This window comes from Bison bison, unplaced genomic scaffold (assembly GCF_000754665.1).
Source record: "Bison bison bison isolate TAMUID 2011002044 unplaced genomic scaffold, Bison_UMD1.0 scf7180017864178, whole genome shotgun sequence".
NCBI lineage: Eukaryota > Metazoa > Chordata > Mammalia > Artiodactyla > Bovidae > Bison > Bison bison.
Window position 1 is genome coordinate 2,402,698 of NW_011494750.1, and position 18,654 is coordinate 2,421,351.

Genomic DNA, 18,654 nt, shown 5'->3' on the forward strand with positions numbered 1-18,654 from the left:
GGACGAGAACGTGCGCGGGGTGATCACCATGAACGAGGAGTATGAGACGAGGTTCCTGTGCAACTCCTCCAAGGTGAGGCTCCGGGGCCCGGCGCCCCGCCTGCCACCCCTCTACCACTCCGGGGTCTGGGCGAGCCCGGAGGAGGTTGGGGGGAGGCTGTGCTGTAGGTGACCTTGCCCCAGACACGGGCGTCCCAGGCTTTTTTTTTTTTTGCCTCTGAGGAGCTGGTCTTGCGGCTGAATGGGGGTAGAATCTAATTTGTGAATTAGAAATTGATGTGAAAGGTATTTCACAGTAGAGTTGCCCAACTTTGATTACTCCTTTCTGCACACGTATATTCTCGGTTTGGTAACTCACATCAGTAACCAAACTTGAAAGGCAACGTTTCTTTTTTGGCTAACCCTTGCGGCCTGTGGGATATTAGTTCCCCAATCAGGGATCAAACCTGCGACCCCTGCAGCTGGAAGAGCAGAGTCCTAACCATTGGACCACGAGGGAAGTCCTGAAAGGCAACTTTTCTCTGCCTTGCTTTCATTCGTTCAACACTTAATGAGCACTAAGTATGGATCCGTCACTGTTAGATATTCAAGACGAAGGCCCTATAAACTGTAAAAAGGAAAGCTACCCCCAATCTCTGATAACTGTATCATAAAACTCTTTATAAAAACTGCATAGAATTCATTTGGTTTTTATTCGAGGGAATTTCACTTATATGTTAGAGATGATAGTGGAACTCCAAAGCATGGTCATAAATGAAGTTCAAGCCTAAAACCTAGTTTTCATTAGATGTGAGTGGTTTTTTAGTGGAACTCTTCATGATGGTTATTAGGTGTTGCCCTGTCTTTCTAGTGTTTGACTTCTATTAGCACTGCACAATTATCTTCCCTGTTTACGGTACTGATAGAGCCTAATGAACACGCAGTTATTTTAAACCATAGATCTTTTTTGAAATCTAAAAAAATAATTGTGACTCACATTTAAAATCTATTGATCAGTGATGGCATACATTTTTAAAGAACAGATAGCAATTCCTTGGATTTCCCACAGAACTTTGCCACAGAATCTCAGAAGTTAGTAGCCAAAATGTGTTATTAGCCTCAGTGTGGTCAGTCCTGTGGAGCAAGCCACAGAAAGTGCTTGGTCTCTGGGTGTGAGGCATCAAGATCTGCTATCTTCTCTCACTAGCCTAGAGAAAATAAATCTCCAAGGCAATGGTTCTGATGTTTTAATATGGCTAAGCATTATCTAGTGGTAGTGGTGTTAGTAACTCAGTCATGCCCAACTCTTTGCAATCTCGTGGACTATAGCCCACCGGGCTCCTCTGTCCATGGAATTCTCCAGGCAAGAAGACTGGAGTTGTTTGCTGTTTCCTTCAGGGGATTTTCCTGACGGGGGATTGAACCCGGGTCTCCTGCATTGCCACCTGATGCGAAGAACTGACTCACTGGAAAAGTCTTGATGCTGGGAAAGACTAAAGGCAAGAGGAGGAGGGGATGACAGAGGATGAGATGGTTGGATGGCATCACTGACTAGATGGACATAAGTTTGAGCAAGCTCCGGGAGTTGGTGATGGACAGGGAAGCCTGGCGTTCTGCAGTCCATGGGGTCACAAAGAGACACGACTGAGCGACTGAACTGAACTGACTGACTCCTGTATTGCAGCAGATTCATTACTCTCTGAGCCCCAGGGAAGCCCCAGGGAAGCATTATCCAGCTGTCTGTTAAGACAGCACATTCCTAGGTACAACCCCTAAGAGATTCTGACTCAGGAACTTTAAATCACGGCCTAAGAACGTGACTATCTGATCTGATCTGATCTGATGTAGCAGGCTCCCCAGGTGTTTGATGTAATTGATGTGTAAACACACACTGCCAGATTTAGCTGTTTTTGGTTAATTTCGTTAGCTGTATAGTATGTTGACCTTCATTCAGAGTCATGTGTCTGATTTGCTAAAGAGATTAATAACAAAAAGTCTACCTCAAGTCTTAAGGCAAAAAATAAAAAAGTTACCCAGTTTGCCAGAGGCCTTATTTCTTCTGTTGATTCTTTTCTTCCTTCTAAGCAAAAACAAAAGTAGGTACGTTATTTTAATTTTAAAATAACTCTTTATTTTCTACCACATACCCCTCTCCAAAAAAGTGGTAAAAAAGAGAATACTTACGGGCAGAGAAATAGAAGGCCTTGCAAAATGTAGTAGTCGAACCCTGCAGCTGGATCACTGCACAAGCACCAAGGTCATGCAAAAAAACTGTTTACGCAGCTTTCATCGATGAATTTTATACAGTTTGTGTTTTGTCGCTAAAGATTCAAATACTAAGAACGCTGTAAATCTTGGACATAATTCTAACTCAGAAGCATTGCTGTTGTTTGATGAAAGACCATGTAAGTCAGTCATCTTAAAGACATTTCTGAAAGAAGTTTCTTTTTAGGCCAACAGTATACCGCATATATTACCATACACCGTGAACCTTCCTTGTTGCTTTGCTGCCTCACGGGACTCCCTCTTCCTGCCACTCACATCAGGCGTTTTTCATTTTCTTTTCTGTGCTGGCGGACCTGGCCCCAGGAGTGGGAGAAAGCAGGAGTGGAGCAGTTGCGGCTCAGCACGGTAGACATGACTGGGGTCCCAACCCTGGCTAACCTCCAGAAGGGAGTCCAGTTTACCATCAGGCACCAGTCGCTAGGCCATTCTGTCTATGTGCACTGTAAGGCCGGGCGCTCCAGGAGCGCCACTATGGTGGCCGCGTATCTCATTCAGGTAGGTGCCCTCTTCTCCCCCATTGTTTCTAAAAGCAATCTGATTTTTATTTTATTATTTTAAAATTTTTATCTTTTGGTTGCACTGGGCCCTCTCTGCCGACTGCAGTCTTTCTCCAGTTGCTGTGAGCGGGGGCTACTCTTCCATCGAGGTGCACACGTTTCTCACTGTGGCGGCTTCTTTTTTATTGCCGAGTACAGGCACTGGACGCTGTACACTGTACTTGGGTTTCACAGGTGGCACTAGTGGTAAAGAACCCACCTGCCAGTGCAGGAGACATTAAGAGACCTGGGTTCGATCCCTGGGTCGGGAAGATCCCGTGGAGAAGGGCATGGCAACCCACTCCAGTATTCTTGCCTGGAGAATCCCATGGTCAGAGGAGCGTGGCAGGCTACAGTCCATGGGGTCGCAAAGAGTCGGACACGACTGAAGTGACTTAGTCCGCAGGCACAGGCACTAGGCTCCAGGGGCTTCGGTAGTTGTAGCTCCCGGGCTCTAGAGCGCAGGCTCGATAGCTGTGGCTCTTGGGCTTAGTTGCTCTGCATCACGTGGAATCTTCCCGAACTAGGGATCAAACCCATGTCCCCAGCATTGTCTAGTGGATTCTAAACCACTGTACCCCCAAGGAAGTCCTCTTTATTTTGGCTGTGCTGGGTCTGCATTGTAGTTCACGAGCTTCTCTTGTTGCAGGGTGGGCTTAGCTGCCCTGCAGCATGTGGGATCTTAGTTCCCCAACTGGGAGCGCATCCACATTGCCTACAGTGGAAGGTGGGTTCTTTACCACTGGGCCACCAGGGAATGGACTGGTCCCCTGTACAGCAGCTCTCCAATCTACTGGCGGACCTTGCTGGAAGGAGTCGTGTTCCCAATCTTAGGCCATTGGGAGGTGGAAAACATCTGAAATTTGCAGACAGGCTGCAACTTGCCACCTGTGTGACCTTAGGCAAAAGTGGGTGACCCTCTCCAATGCTCAATTTCTCAAACTAAATGTGTTACAAAACTCAAATAAGAACTATGTCAAACACTGACCTGGAGCAGGCAAAGAATGGAATTGCAAAGGATGTTAATACAAGCGAAAGGCTAGAAACATTTGTTATAAACGGTCCGTCAGGAAATACAGTGCTGTAGAGAACAGTGCTGATCATGGCTCTAGAGGATTCACATCTTGTTAAGTATTTCAGAGCACAGTCCTGGTTATTAGTTTCTAGAAACAGTGGCTCCAGCAGAATTTTGCCTATCAGTTTGATGATTGGCAGCGGAGATGCTTTTAAAAACATTTAGAAGCCAGCACTCTCTAGTCCATCATTTCCTGTTACACACCCCAGCTCATTTTTCTTACCTGTGAGGCCCCTGAAGAGCCCTGACTAATTTAGATAGTTTAAGGTAAAAGGAAATGTAAAGATAAACGGCCTGGCCTTGTGTTACTGTGGCCTGGTGAATATATGATTTAACGGCCTGGCCTTGTGGTACTGCGGCCTGGTGAATATATGATTTAACAATACTAAAGCTTTGGTCATTAGGAGTCTGTTTTGCTGGAAACTGGCTGTCAGGAGATATTTTGGGCCAAGTGAGAATTGAACCAGCAGACTAAAAATCTACTTTCTTGGTTCTGTTGCGTTCTGAACAAATAAGTATCTTGAGGACATGAAGATAGCCCTCCTCGAAAAATTTTAAAAGTACTCTTCTAGCCACAGTGACAAGTTATGACATCAATTGTGTACTCTTTCCAGGAAACTCTTGTAACCAACAGCCTAGCTCAGAGAGGGTATTTAGTAGGCCTAGGCCCGCGTGAATTTAGGACCTCAGCTTCATGTGTTCAACCTCCTAATTTTCCAGGGTTTGGCAGAACAAGAATTAGGTAGAAAGACTGACTTGTGTCTCCTCAACCCACCAGCCTGCTGCACAGAATTGTGGGACTGGCTGGCTGAGGGGCTAAAGTGTTCTCCCACTTGTAATATGTGGCTCATGGTTTCTGTTTCTGTTTTTAAAGAAATACTGAGAGCCCTTGAGCACCGGTTATCAGGTCAAGGACCCCTTAACACCTGCTCCTTCCTTTGTCTGACTTCCCAACCCTGCACTTCAGGTGTACCACTGGACTCCAGAGGAGGCCATAAGAGCCATCACCAAGATCCGGTCCCACATCTACATCAGACCTGGCCAGCTAGAAGTTCTCAAAGAGTTCCACAAGGTGACCACTGCAGGGGCGGCCAAGACGGAGATTCATCACACACCCCTGACATGACACAGGTGGATCAGGAAGAATGCAACACAGCACTGCTTCCTACAGAATGAAAGTGCTTAACAGGACCAAGGGGGCTTAAGCCCAGACTTGACATAAGGAAATGTGCTAAGTGGGGGTTAATTTTGCTCGCTTTGTCTTGTTTCATTTTCCTGAAATAACACTGTTGTGTGGCTAGATTTCGTGTGGCTTCTGTTCATGGGGCATGGGGAAATGGGACCAGGCTGAGGGTTTATAAGATCAAAGAAGCCTGTCGTGCACCTGATGTTGTGCCTAATACTTAGCCCCGTAACTCAAAGACGTTTAACACTAGGAGAAGGGCAGAGAAATATGCAGCCCCGGCTCTTTCCCACCGTCGGAACGCTAACCCACTGGCCTTCCGTGGCTGTCCTCGGGTTGGCGCAGTCCTGTGTGTAGCAAAGGAAGCGCGGGATTCGGTCAGTGTTGCGACTTAGAAGTGTGTGGGGATGTAGTCAGTTCCCCTCAGGAAGTCACCCCTTGAGAATTCAAAACACACACATATCCCTTCAAAAACTTTTATTTGTGTGAACAGTTCCTAGCTCTTGATTTATCTTAGAGCTTTTAAAAGAGTAGTGACCTTATATATTTGAGTTTGAAAAAAGTTTCTGCTATTAACCAGAAATAATCCTTTCTACTTCTTTCTGGCTTACTCCTTGGAATAAGCCAAAAATAAAACCAAAGTGTACATATTCTGACGGAGAGATGAAAAACAATGGACGGCACATCCTGAATTCTAGGGTAGACTCTTGCTGGTGAAGGACACCTTCGGTTTAGTCCATTTTTTCCAAGCAACACCTGAAGGAGAACTCTAACACCTAATTCTTTGTGGGAAAATGACCAACGAGCCACTTTGCAGGCTACAAAAAAAAAAAAAAAAAAAACGGAGACTGGGCATCTTTCCTTCTGTCCCAGGATCAGGGGTGCTTCTATTTAACATTGATCAGGTAGAGAGGGGAGGCTGTGCCTAGGGGTGGAGAAGAGGCTGGCTCTAAGCCATCTGTAGTGAGTGAGGCTCAAGATTACAAGGGGGTGGCGAACAGGCTGGCCTACTCTCAGTTCTAGCAGCCCGTGAGCAGCAGCAGTCTAAAAAGCCCCAGACAGAACTCTCTTTTAGGAGTTCAGGGAAGGGCTGTGGCACTGCTTTTCTAACATGTATCAGAAAGTAACATAATACCCCAGTTGGGGGGCCTCGGGGGACTTTTGAGTTTGGATGGGGAGGTGCTGGAAGGAGGGAGGGCAAACGCCAGCCACTCCTGCCCTCAACAGCCTTAGGCCAACACGAACTGCAAATTGGTCAGCAGCACCTTAATGCCTCTGGTGACAGTTACAGCTGAAGTGGCAGGGTCAAGCTTGTAGGTGTTGGCATCCCCTTTTTTATATGGGTCCCGGAAAACATAGATGCTCCCGTTACAGCTGGCGATCTTCCAGAGGGACGGGGCAGAGCTCCAGGCCTCGGGAAGGCAAAGCCGGGTGAAGCTGTCTAGCAGGGGGTTGTAGCACACCAGGGAGTCCCCCTCGGCCACGATGAACACCAGGTCCTTATGCACAGCCGCGTGCATGCGGCCCGCGAAGGGCAGCACGTAGGGCTTCACGTGGCACTTGTCTGTCTCTGTGTCAAAGCACTGGATGAGTCGGGACGGTTTGGTAAAGAAGTCCAGGTCATTCTCCTCCCCCCCCAGTAAGTAGATGATCCCGTTGAGGTTGGCACCAGCGGCCCCTGACACAGCCACCTCCAGCTGGGTGGTCTCAGTCCAGACATTATCACCCACCCGATAATAGATGACTGCGTTGGAGAGGGTGTCCTGCAGCGTCTTGCCACCCAGGGAATATATGGCGTCCTTCCCTGGCACAGACACCAGGGTGTGCTGGAGTCGGTCTCGGGGCAAAGGTGCACACCACTCCCAGTCCACGGTGGCGTTGTTGCACTTCCACATGCGCCGCGGGATGGACCCTCCCACCACGTACAAGTCTCCGCCATGCTTGCAGGCTGCTGTGATCTGGTGGCACAGGCTGTTTTGGCCACTTACACTAATGGAGTCATCTTCCGCACAGTGTAAGGACACAGCCAACGAGTGGGTACGAGAGGACTCTTTCCCGATCAGGTAAATGTGTACATTCTCCCCAATTTCCTATTGGCGAAATTAAAGTTATAAATGGTGTCTATCAGCTCGAGGCTAAAGGCGCAGCTGAGACGCACACCCTTGCGTCCTGGGCCACACCCTGGATCCTGCTCTGACCCACCCCTTCTAGCTACTGTGTGTCACCCTGACTCTCCTCTGACCACTGTCTTTCAGACACCTTATGTTGGGAGAGAAAACCTGTTACACTCATCCTCCCAGCTTTCTTTGTAACTATGACGAGTTAGTGCTTTGGTCATTAATGCAATGATGAAAGTAGTTCTCTCAAGGAGCTTTGGAGCCCAGAGGCTGCTGGCTTCTAGGCTCATATACATATCTTCCACCCCAGCTCTTATCAGCTTTAAGCCAGAGACTTACTTGCCAGCCATCAAAGAGGCCAAGCTGATAGATGGCTGGAATGCATGGATAGTATGGTGTCCCAACCCTAAAGAAATCTGCCTTACCTTCAAGCTAGTCCTGAGTGACTCTGAAAAAGCCTCTCTTTCTTCTTTATTAAAATTGATCCAGGCTTCTATTGCCTCTGTTGGGTTCTGGGAACACGGAACTCCATCTGCAAGAGTCAGAGGAAAGGTATGGTCAATGGCAGTCTGAGGATCCACAAGGGAAATTTAGAGTCAGTGGCTTCAAAAATGTGAATCTCTTTGTTAGACTACCACCATGTATATATATGTATGTGTGTGTATGAGAAATTAACCTAAAATTGCCCTGTTTTTTTCCTTAATCAAAATGGATGACTTGATATTCTCCTATTTGCCATGGAAGCAATCTACTAGGCTACAAAGCTCACACTTGAAGTACAGTTATACCTCCCTGCAGGGTTAGCACTGTTTCCTAAAAGTTGGCCAGTCACTTGAGAAGCTTCTTATTTAGGTGTCTGACTCTTTGCAACCCTATGGACTGTAGTCCGCCAGGCTCCTCTGTCCACGGGATTTTCCAGGCAAGAATACTGGAGTGGGTTGCCATTTCCTACTCCAGGGGATATTCCCAGCTCAGGGATCAAATCCACGTCTCTTGCGTCTCCTGCATTGGTAGGTGGATTTTTTTTTTTTTAACCACTGTGCCACCTGGGAAGCCCCTAACTATCTTGACTCACTGTCAGTTTACTCAGGTAACCAGTCCCACAAACACGTGCCAAGTATAGAAGAGAACACTGATGCACAAGAAAGGTTAGAATATAAATGCAGGTAGCTCCTCACTACCTTTCGTGGCTAAGTGCAGCTTTTTTTTTAATTCAATATTTGCATATAATGTGGAACGCTGCTTTGGTTTCCTAAGCTCTTCCTCTGGAAGGGCCTGTCTCTGACATTAACTACGAAATGTCAACTCAAGCTCTCTCTCAGAAGATATCTAAGTAAACTCTTATCAAGAATAATAATGTAAACTAGCACCAGGAGTCTGAGGGTACCCTTGTCCTAAAGGAGAACTTTCAGCGGACGTCACACACCCATGCAGCTAGGCATGACGTTCCCTCTCCCTCTGCTTACCCGAGATGATATCGGTGAGTAGATGGTGGGGCAAGTGAAGAAATTCCTCTGTGCTCTGCAGCTGGGCCAGGTGGGCCTTGGCACAGTGCTTGGCAGCGGTGTAGAGCTCAGGATCACTGTGTCGATCTGCCAGCCACATCACCTGCAGGCAGTTGCCCACCTGCACTGTGCGGGCCAGAAACCGAGAACATTCCTCAAAGAGAGACGTCAGCTGATACATGTCTGACACCTCATAAATCTCCTGCAGCTCCTCCGCTCGGAGTTTCACGGTCCCGTGGTAGATATAATCAACCAGGAGCTGGAAGACAGACTCGCTGACATCCTGCAGTACAATCACCCGGTTGTGGGCCTCCTTCAGGTTGGAAGTGAACATGGACCGGAAGAAGCAGCTCTGAGCCGAGAGGACCAATCGGTGGAGCTGAAACTCCCGCCCTTCCACGGAGATGGTGACATCAGCAAAGAGCTCTTCCTCCAAACACAGTTTCATGATGCCCTGGGCCACACGGCCTGAGTGTGACCTATCTTTGAAAGTGTAGTTCACAAAGTAGTTCTCATCCATGGATGCTCCAGGTTCCTCTGGTGATTCCATGGTGGTAGCCAACTTCTCTCTCTGCCAGCTGTCTGTAAAACAACACCACCTTGAGTAACTGAAGGAAGCCACAGTCTATGAATCTAACTGTCCAATTCAGGGAGAGAGAAGGGAAAAGGGAGGAGGGCACCGTCAACCCAGATTAGCCTTAGTCCTGGCCCTGCTAATGACAACTCTGATGATCCCCCTGAACCAAAGCTGGGCTCATTCTCTCACAGTGACATCACATACCTAATAAAATCAAGATTTCCTACGCGAGGTATTTCCCTGAGAAAACACAGAGAACCCCTTTTCCATGATGTAACAAGAGGCTTGGTATTCAGGTCAACATATGAGAGCAAGGAACTGGAGGAAGCCTGTCATTTTAAAAAGTCCAACCAAATAAGCCCTGGACGTAAAACGTGTGGAGGCTCCAGGCAGCAGAACCCGACAAGAAGACCCCTACGTCCTTGCAGCCAGGCTCCTCTTCCCTGGCGCAGGGAATCCAGACCTTACAATATGAGATTCAGCCTGGGACATCTCTCAGCTCCCCATCTGCTCTTTTCTGAGCCTCTCCCTGGCACTTCCCTGCTCGCCCTAATGACTCCCCAAGGCTTCGTCCAGAACGCGAGACGGAGCTCGATCCTTCTCCGGCAAGGGGCCAGAGGCGGCCCATCGCCACGTGCAGTGTCCCCGCTCCACCTGGAGTCGCCCGGGAAACGGTCGCCAGGGAAACCGTTCTTCTCTTCCCCTCCCCCTAGCCTGGCCCGCCGGCCCTCAGCAAAAGCTTAGCTCAGGGAGCGGGGGAGGGGTGTGGAATGTGGAACCCAGACCTCTCGTCCCTTCTTCTCCTCTCATCCGACTGGTTCTTTAGGATCCTTGCCTTCTCTCCAGCCTCTGTCACACCAAGCTAGGGCGGCATTCGCCTCACGGTCTCCCCACCTGCGGGCTTTGCTTTCTCACCTGCCTTCCCTCCTTTCATTCCGAAGCCCGGAACCTGGAACCTCTGCTTCTGGCCCCGCGTCCGCCCGGAAGAACGTCTGATGCACACTTCCGCTTCCGGTCCGTTCCCTTGGGGGGTCCGTGTCCTACGGGCCTGGCCTCGGGCGGGGGGGGCCTGGTGTACATCCGGGAAACATGGCGGCGGCGGTGGCGGCGGCGGCTCGGGGTTGTTGGCAGAGGCTCGTGGGGTCCGCGGCGCCGGCCAGAGGTGACCAGTGGGCAGCCGGCTGAGGCCCGGGGCAGGAGCGGCGACGCGCCCAGCGGAGGGAGTCCCTCAGGCCTCATCCTGCGCCTCAGTGTCTCTGTCTTCCCATGCAGTGGCCGGGAGACCCTCGGTGCTGTTGCTGCCCGTGAGGCGGGAAAGCTCTGCGGCCGACACGCGCCGTGAGTATGTGCGAGACCGGGCCCTTCTCGGGACTGCAGGCGGGGCCGCGTTCATTCCCTTTGTGAGATGCTTGCTTTGCCCTTGTCCTGGCCCGTCCTTCTCTGCGTCCTCCCGGCAAGCCTTTGCTTGTCCTTGGAGAGCTGACTGCACGCGTCCTTCTTGTGTCCTTGGGCCTGTTACGGCCCTGTTGCCGCTTGTCCATTTCTGTCTCTCTGTCTTGATTAAACTGTAAGCTCTTTAAAATGAGAAGCATAAACTCTGGGCCTCTGAGCCCTGTTATAATAGTAGCTCATGTTAATTGAGTGCTTATTGTATGCCAGGCACCTTGCTAAGCGATTAATGAATGATCATAGTTCCCACAACAATCTTACGAGGTAGATAGTATTATGCTCTTATACGGTAGAGTAGGAAACAGTTCAGAGAGGTTGACCAGGATCACAGCACTAGTAAGTGATAAAGCAGACCTGCCTGCTGCCAAAGGCGCAGAAAACAATTACTCTGCAGCCTATGATTTGTAGTCGCTCCAGTGATTTAGTGTGGCACGAATGAGCGTATGGAGATAAGTTCCAGTCAACATAAGCCGCCTGAGAATCAGGAGACCTGATATTTCCCCCTTTCTGGGCCTCAGTTTCCTGGTCTGTGCCAAAAAAAAAAAAAAAAAGGTTTCAACTACATAATCTGTGAGGACTTTTCAGCCCTGAAGTTCTTAGTTTGAGAACCTACTATGAGCCAGATGTTAAGGAGATACAGAGAATCATAAAAGCTCTAGTTCTCACACTGAAAGAGCTCCTAGTGTGGTAAGAGAACTGAGACCCATGCTGCTTTAGCAGAATTGCAGGCATTGAAAAGGAAGAACTGTGGAGTAGTTTTAAGAAGAAGCAAACACCCCAGCTGTAATAATAGGTGAGTCTTTATGGATCGTGCAGGTAGCATTTCCCCAGCGTTTTCATCACTTCCTGTTCCGTGGAAGAGGAACTTTCTATCTTCACCTTTCTCAGGGTTCTACAGGGAGTCCTGACTGGGGAACAGCGTGACTCACAAGCTCAAGAGACTAAGCAGGGCTCAGTCTGCAGGGCTGCCTGCTGCCTTCTACTTTCCTTTTCAAAATACGCCTTCTCGTTCCAGCCACTGTCAGACCACGGAATGATGTGGCCCACAAGCAGCTCTCAGCTTTTGGAGAGTATGTGGCTGAAATCCTGCCCAAGTATGTCCAGCAAGTTCAGGTAATATTCACTACCGGTGTTTGGATTTGGATCAAGAAAGAGCCATGTTCTCAGGGCATGTGGGAGTGGGCAGCCTGGAATCAAAGTACAGACTCCTGCATCCCAACTTGGTCTTCTCTCTCTGCCTTAAACCAGGAGGTTCCAACTGAAGTTGTCTGCTCCGTCTGTAGCTTTGTTCCCTCTCCTCTCCTGTTCTGTGTCGTCAGGTGTCTTGCTTCAATGAGTTAGAGATCTGTATCCATCCTGATGGGGTCATCCCAGTGCTGACTTTCCTCAGGGATCACAGCAACGCACAATTCAAATCCTTGGCTGACTTGACGGCGGTGGACATCCCCACCCGGCAGAACCGTTTTGAGGTCAGTCAGGAGATTTGAGGTTTGGAGCATGAAGGAGGGAAGGGGACAGAACAGTTTCAGGGTGACAGTTGCCTGTGGGAACCGTAGCCGCCTTAGTTTCAGTTCAGGTCAAACAAATACAACACAGCAGTTAACGGGGGTCTCTGAATCAGGGAGACCTTCAGTTTTAGTTGTAGCTTTGCCATTAATAAGCCGTGTGACTTCAAACATTTTGTTTGGTCTCTCTGAACTTTAGTTTTTCTTATGTGCGAAATAAGTATTTTTAAAAAGTGTGAAACCACCTACCTCACAGGGTGGTTGTGAGTATTCACTGAGATAGTTCAGGTAGGTTGCTGGCACACAGTACATTCTCAGTACATTTAGCTGTTGTTGTTTACTCGTCACCTACTCTTTTTGCCAGATCCTGGGATCGAAAGAGAAGTAACACCCAATACCTGCTGCCCTCCAGAAGTCCCCCACACTCTAGTGAGGGAGAAGGACACGGAGAACAGTGTACTGTTGAGGGAGGGAATAGCAGCCCGCTCCAGTGCTCTTGCCTGGGAAACCCCACAGACAGAGGAGCCTGGGGAGCTGCAGTCTCATGGGGCTGCAAGGGTCAGACATGACCAAGCAACTAAACCACCGCCATAAAGTAGATACAGTGACCGTTACTTACACTCCAGAAAAGCCTATGAAAACAAAACAGGTTCAACGTATTGATATGTATTTTTTTACAGTTTACTGTAATCACATAATTCATGGGATGTTGTAAGGACACAGGAGGAGCACTTAGCCCACTCTAGAAGGCTTTTATGAAGGGAGAGAGAGAGTTTGTGCTGACTCTTGATGATAATTTGGAGAGCAGGTATTAGTCCCACGGAGGGTGGGGTGGCGGGGAGGAGTTGGGAGACGTCCAGTAGTGTGAGCAGAGATAAGCATGCTGACAGGCTGAGCTAGTGTTGCTTAGGCGTCTGCAAGGAGTTGTGAGTCTTGGAGCATCTTGGGGTTTTGAGCTTCAGGACAGAAGGCAGGTTCACAAGGTGGAACTTTATCCCCTCATTATGGTCCCACTCAAGGACTTCTGTCCCAGACCCCTCAGCCTGTGGTCATCTTGGTCCTCCGGCTCCCTCCATTCTCCCTAGATCGTTTACAACCTGCTCTCTCTGCGCTTCAACTCGCGGATCCGTGTGAAGACCTATACGGACGAGCTAACGCCCATTGAGTCTTCTGTGCCTGTGTACAAGGCCGCCAACTGGTATGAGAGGGAGGTGAGTTTCCGCACGTGGTGGCCCCGCACCTGGGCCAGCTGCGAAACGGACCGGGTTCAGTGGATGCAGTGCAGCCCTCGCCTCTGTGACGGCCAGTCGCCTCTTTCTTCTAGATCTGGGACATGTTTGGAGTCTTCTTTGCTAACCACCCTGATCTAAGAAGAATCCTAACAGACTATGGCTTTGAGGGACATCCTTTCCGGAAAGACTTCCCCCTGTCTGGCTATGTTGAGGTAGGAGCCTTGGAAGTATGAGAGGGAGGGACTGGTAGGGATGCTGGGCAGGAATTATGGCCAGTGGATCGTGGTAGGTTAAGAGCATCAATGCTGCACTCTATCGGAGCTCCACTCTGACAGTTTTCTTATATGCAAAATGGGAACAAGAGTAGCACCTAACAATAGTAGATTTGTAGTAAACTAATTGATGTGTTTAAAACCGGTGTATTGTAAATGCCCAACTGTTGTCACCCGTTGTTTTAATGGCTTTAATGGTCATTTTAATGACCGAGGCAGATTTCAGGACAGTTTGTCACCAGGGTCTGAAAGTGGAGTGTCTCTTTACCCTGCCTGGATCTCTTGAGAAGGCAAGACACTAAATCTTCAGCCCTTGAATTCAGTGCTTTACTCGCCACTGCAGCGTGTTGCAGCTCATTAGCAGGAAGGTGGTTTATTGTATATAGACATACATGGTTTCGTAGCAAAGTAACTTTAGAAATGTTGAGGTAGTGGCAATCCAGCCCTTTCTCTTCAGTACCCAGATGCTTCTGTTTTCTTAATGTTTAGCATGGTCCCATTTGCAGCAGCTGATTGTCCTCGCCTTATCCGACTGTTGATTTTCCAGTAACAGAAAAAGTCGTGCCAAGTTTACTACCTTGCATCTTGGCAGTGATAATGCCAAGGCCACCAGGCCTGAACTTAAGTGCTTGTCAGCTTAGGTTTATTCTTTTCAGCCACTGACTTGCTCCCTCATCCTGGGCAAATGCTTACCATCAACTTATAGGGTGTGTGGAGGGAATTCCCTGGCGGTCCAGTGGTTAGGCTTCCATGCTTTCACTGCCATGGGCCTGGGTTTGATCCCTGGTCAGAGAACGAAGGTCTCACCAAAAGGAGTATGTGGATAGGTGGGCAAGGTCCGTTCTGGTGGAAGAAGAGCTCAGAGCACAGGATGTAGGGTAACGGGCTGGGAAGCCTGCCTGGGTGATGGCAGAGCTTGAGGTAGAGGCCGTTTTAGATGGTGGTTGGATTGTGACCTAATGGGTAACACAGAGGAGGATGGAGACTTAAAAGAGGCTGGGACGGGAGTCCAGGGCAGAGGAGTAAGGGGGCTGAGGAAAGCTTTGGGAAAGTGGGCCTTTAGTGGCTGTCACAGGCTTTCCTCAATGCTCAAGCCTGCCTTTTTCTTCTCCAGTTACGCTATGACGATGAGGTGAAGCGGGTGGTGGCCGAGCCGGTGGAGTTGGCTCAAGAGTTCCGCAAGTTTGATCTGAACAGCCCGTGGGAGGCTTTCCCTGCCTATCGCCAGCCCCCCGAGAGTCTCAAGCTTGAAGCCGGAGACACGAAACCTGAAGCCAAGTAGTTTCAGGGAAGGCATGTGGATCCTAGAAAGCACCTTACCTATAATTGAGTGTCCTGTAAATAAAATCCTACTAGACTCACCACTTTCTGCGTGCTTACCATAAGTAGAAGTGAAGCTTGGACTCAGGAGAGGAGAGAGGTGCAGGCTGGGGTTTTGCTGACTCCCTTAAAGAGACTTCCAAACCGGGAATCTATTTCGATGGGGCTAAATACTGCAGTTGCGGACAGGCTTAACTTGCACGCCTAGATATACTTCTGAGAGATCCTGGAACTGAAATGGAAAGTTCTCACAGTTCACAGGGCTTAGGACGGGTGTGGGGTGGAGTCTCGGCCACTGCTGGAGAAAGCCCTTTGTCACAGCAGACTATCTCGTGGCAGCTGATGGGTCCAGAGAGCCTGTGAAAATAGGGCAACCCTCACCCACCCTCATCCTGTTTAAGCCACAAGGTTCCCAGAACCAGGACGAGCTGCAGCCCATTCTGAACCTTGTGTCCTGCACCCTGACAGCGCATCAGGCCTGGGCTAAGGGAATCTTCCTGGAGTCTGGTCTGAGCTGAGAATGTTGTAAACAAGCAAAGGAGGGTCCCAGTCGGGCCAAAGACAATCAGGAGCTGCTGATCTGTCTCCAGGAAACAAGTACTCCCCATTCCAGCCAGTCTGGGGTCTGTTCAGCCAGTGGCTGAGTGCCTGAGGGGGAAGAGTTCTCTGCCTGTCCAGGGGCCACTCAGCCAGCCCACCAGGCAGCTGGAAGATCAGGCTTTGTGGCTGTTCTTGGCTACTGAGGGGCTTCCTGGAGGCTGGGCCAGGCTGTACTGGGCCAGACTGAGTGTCAGTCTAGAGCCAGTTGCAGTGTTTTGGGGGTGAGGACAGATAGTAAGGCAGTCTTACTGCCTGGGGTCTCGCCTACCTCTTTGGGAGGGCCAAGCCTGAGCTGTTTGCTACCAAATGCCTTTTTCTATTAACTAAGCATCCCGCCCATCTGGGCAGGAATAGGCTTAGGGCCTGACAAGCTGGGAGCCAGGCTCCTACTGCCAACAACCAGATTCCACATTTCTCTGGGATGGAAAGAGCCCCTAGGAAGCCAGAGCCAGCCCCTCCCTGTTGAGCTCTGAAGACCGACACGCAACGCAGGGAGCAGCTGGAGCAGCCTAGTGGAAAGTTGGAGCCCCAGTGTGTGCCAGGCAGATGGAGGTGCAGAGAGACGCCGCGAAGAATAAGACTCAGAGGGCCTGGTGGGGCATGGCCGGGACAATGCAGTTCCTGGCTTGGCTGACAGTAGCCATTTGCCTCCTCCCCGGGGTGACTACAACCTACCACCATGCAGGTACCCGGGCCTTAGGGTGGGGTGGAGGGAGCTAAGGAAGGCTGCTGGCTGACAGCAGTCACACTTGGTCCTATCTGAGTCCAGCAGGGCTTAGGAACTGTGGGTGTGATAGCTGCTAGGCTGCCCTGTGCTGCAGAGTGGGGGACGGAATGATGTGGGCCTCACTCAGAACCAGAAAGGTCCAGGTGAAGTGAGGGTTGTTCGCCCTCGGTGCTCTCAACGAGCCTTGGGCTTCTTCTGGCTGATGTGCAAAGCAGGACCTCCTGAACTGCCCTGGGCTTAGGGCAGACATTCCAAGGGTTAGGCAGCACCGCACAGAGATGCGGAAGCTGCGGCAGGCATCCTGCTTTGCCTGGCCTCCTGTCTTGTAGTCACTTACTGAGGAGCGGGAAAGGACTAGGTCCTTCTCAAAGGGGTCTTCACCTTTGGGGAGGGTCACTGGCACTGTTTCAGGTCACGCTGTCCCCAGATGATGATAGGGAGGGGTAATGGGAAGGGAAGTGTCTTGTGACTTGTTGGGCTGGAGCTCTTGGCCAGGGGAACTGTAGAAGTTCGAGGAGGAGTCATGGACATTTGCCGAGATGGTATCTGGGTTTGGGATGACGCCTGGGAGAGTGAATGTCTATGTGCATGTGTGTAGGGGGAGGTGGACATGGGGTGGCATTCCTCTTCTTTTGTAGATAGAAGAACTTCTGGGCACTCCTACCAGGCAGCTCAGGGGCAGTCTGGGGATGCTGGGGTGTTCCGGGTGGAGCTTGGCAGGGCCCTGACTCCTCTCTGCTGCCCCAGGGCAGCCCATGGACAGCACCAGCGTGGGAGGTGGCCCGAAGGAGCCAGAGGCCCCGGAAGTGATGTTCGAGGTCTTTCCTCCAGCCTGGGAATGTGGGGGTGGGAGGACCAGTGGTCCCCGAGCTCAGGGTCGGGAAGGGGGATGCCTCAAGCTGGGGCTGCTGGGGGAGGGGGCAGCCCAGCATGGGTCCTACTGCCTGCTTGTGGCCCCCGGCACACTACTGCTCGCTGACCTGCTCCCTAGGCCCCAGCCTGCCCCTTACGTGGCTCCCCTTGCAGCTGCTCTGGGCGGGGCTGGAGCTGGATATCGTGGGGCAGCTGCACCTCCAGGACGAGGAACTGGCATCCACACGTCCAGGCCGCCGGCTCAGGCTCCTCCTGCAGCACCAGGTGCCCAGGGACTTGGAGGGCGCTGAGCAGCGGCTGCAGCAGCTCCAGGACCTGCGGAAGGGACCTCCTCTTAGCCCTTGGGACTTTGAACATCTGCTCCTCACAGGCGTGTCCTGTGTCTACCGGCTCCATGTGGCTAGCGAGGCCGAGGAGAGAGGCCGCTGGGCCCAGGTCTTCACCCTCCTGGCACAGGAAACACTCTGGGACCTGTGCAAGGGCTTCTGCCCCCAGGGCCAGCCCCCTTCTCTAGGGCTCTGGGCCTCCATTGTTGACTCCTTCCCCTAACCCTCCCCTTTTGCTTGCCATCCCTCTTTCCTCCTCTCCCCCCATCCCCAACCTGAGCCAGACCCACCTTTGGCAGGGGCTTCCATCTGGCACCGGGTTCTTCCTACTGTGTTCGGGTCTCTGGGCTTGCCTTGTATAACTGGACCCCAGTCTACCCCTCCCCCATCTTCTTCCTCGGGCCCAGGTTCTGGGTTCCAGACGGGCAGGCACAGACCTAAGGGCAGGACTTGCAGGCAGTGTGTGTGTGTGTTTGAAAAGTGTGTTTAAGAGATGCTGAAAAGGAAGCTCCCAAGTAAGGCCAGGTCAGACCCTCCAACTCCTACCCCGGCAGCCCAGGTAACTTCTAAGTGCCCAGTCTTATGTAGATACCTCTTTTAAACCCAACCGAGGCTCTGGGGGTCCCTAAGTTGCCCAAGTATCCTATCTGGGCTAGGAGACAAGACTGGACATTTTTAGTTCAGTCTGTTGGAAGAATGAGGGGAAGCAGGTGGAGGAACATTATCTTTTGGGGGGCAGGGAAGTGAGAAATGTTCTTTTGGTCCATCTCAACAAGGCTCAGAGAAGGGGATGAGGTTGGGAGGAGATTGAGGCTGGCTGCAGTGTTTCTGATCCTGTGTAGCTCATCCCATAAAATGTTCTGTTCTGGCCTCCTGGAGCCCTGTGTCGTTCTGTGTCAGATAACAAACCCCCCTCCCCATCCTGGGAAGGCAGGAATTAGGGCAACCAGATACCAGCTGCCTTTCCCATTCACCACCCCCCATACCGGGAGCCAGAATGTACCGTTTCCTTGAATCCCATACACCCAGTGAGGCCGCGGGGTGTTGTCCCTTGCCACAAAAAAGGAACTAGATGGGCCCTAAAAATCACAT

The 18,654-nt window shown here is 50.7% G+C and overlaps 4 protein-coding genes across 5 annotated transcripts in view; 3 read left to right on the plus strand and 1 right to left on the minus strand.

The window, feature by feature from the left end:
- Positions 1-5,174, plus strand: part of PTPMT1 (protein tyrosine phosphatase, mitochondrial 1) — a 5,511-nt gene extending 337 nt beyond the window's left edge. Inside the window, exons 2-4 of the mRNA XM_010842416.1 lie at positions 1-73; positions 2,569-2,760; positions 4,844-5,174. Coding sequence (XP_010840718.1) covers positions 1-73; positions 2,569-2,760; positions 4,844-5,002 — 424 coding nt within the window. The 3' untranslated portion in view covers positions 5,003-5,174. The remainder of the gene's footprint in view (positions 74-2,568; positions 2,761-4,843) is intronic.
- Positions 5,175-5,521: 347 nt separating this feature from the next.
- KBTBD4 (kelch repeat and BTB (POZ) domain containing 4) lies at positions 5,522-10,236 on the minus strand. Of its 2 annotated transcripts, none has more exons than XM_010842418.1 (4): positions 10,174-10,236; positions 8,643-9,263; positions 7,602-7,708; positions 5,522-7,149 (listed from the first exon to the last, which is right to left on the minus strand). In XM_010842418.1, the coding sequence occupies exons 1-4, from the start codon at positions 10,190-10,192 to the stop codon at positions 6,289-6,291; spliced, it is 1,608 nt and encodes a 535-aa protein (XP_010840720.1). In that variant the 5' UTR covers positions 10,193-10,236; the 3' UTR covers positions 5,522-6,288. The 2 variants fall into 2 exon arrangements, with proteins under 2 accessions (XP_010840720.1, XP_010840719.1); XM_010842417.1 differs by lacking the exon at positions 10,174-10,236 and adding an exon at positions 10,044-10,167.
- A 76-nt stretch (positions 10,237-10,312) lies between these two features.
- Positions 10,313-15,080, plus strand: NDUFS3 (NADH dehydrogenase (ubiquinone) Fe-S protein 3, 30kDa (NADH-coenzyme Q reductase)). The gene is made up of 7 exons (XM_010842419.1): positions 10,313-10,420; positions 10,531-10,596; positions 11,723-11,820; positions 12,027-12,176; positions 13,298-13,423; positions 13,537-13,656; positions 14,831-15,080. The coding sequence occupies exons 1-7, from the start codon at positions 10,348-10,350 to the stop codon at positions 14,996-14,998; spliced, it is 801 nt and encodes a 266-aa protein (XP_010840721.1). The 5' UTR covers positions 10,313-10,347; the 3' UTR covers positions 14,999-15,080.
- A 902-nt stretch (positions 15,081-15,982) lies between these two features.
- On the plus strand, positions 15,983-18,432 carry FAM180B (family with sequence similarity 180, member B). The gene is made up of 3 exons (XM_010842420.1): positions 15,983-16,321; positions 17,111-17,181; positions 17,390-18,432. Exons 1-3 carry the CDS (start codon positions 16,183-16,185, stop codon positions 17,783-17,785), a joined length of 606 nt encoding a protein of 201 aa, XP_010840722.1. The 5' UTR covers positions 15,983-16,182; the 3' UTR covers positions 17,786-18,432.
- The last annotated feature ends 222 nt before the right edge of the window (positions 18,433-18,654 follow it).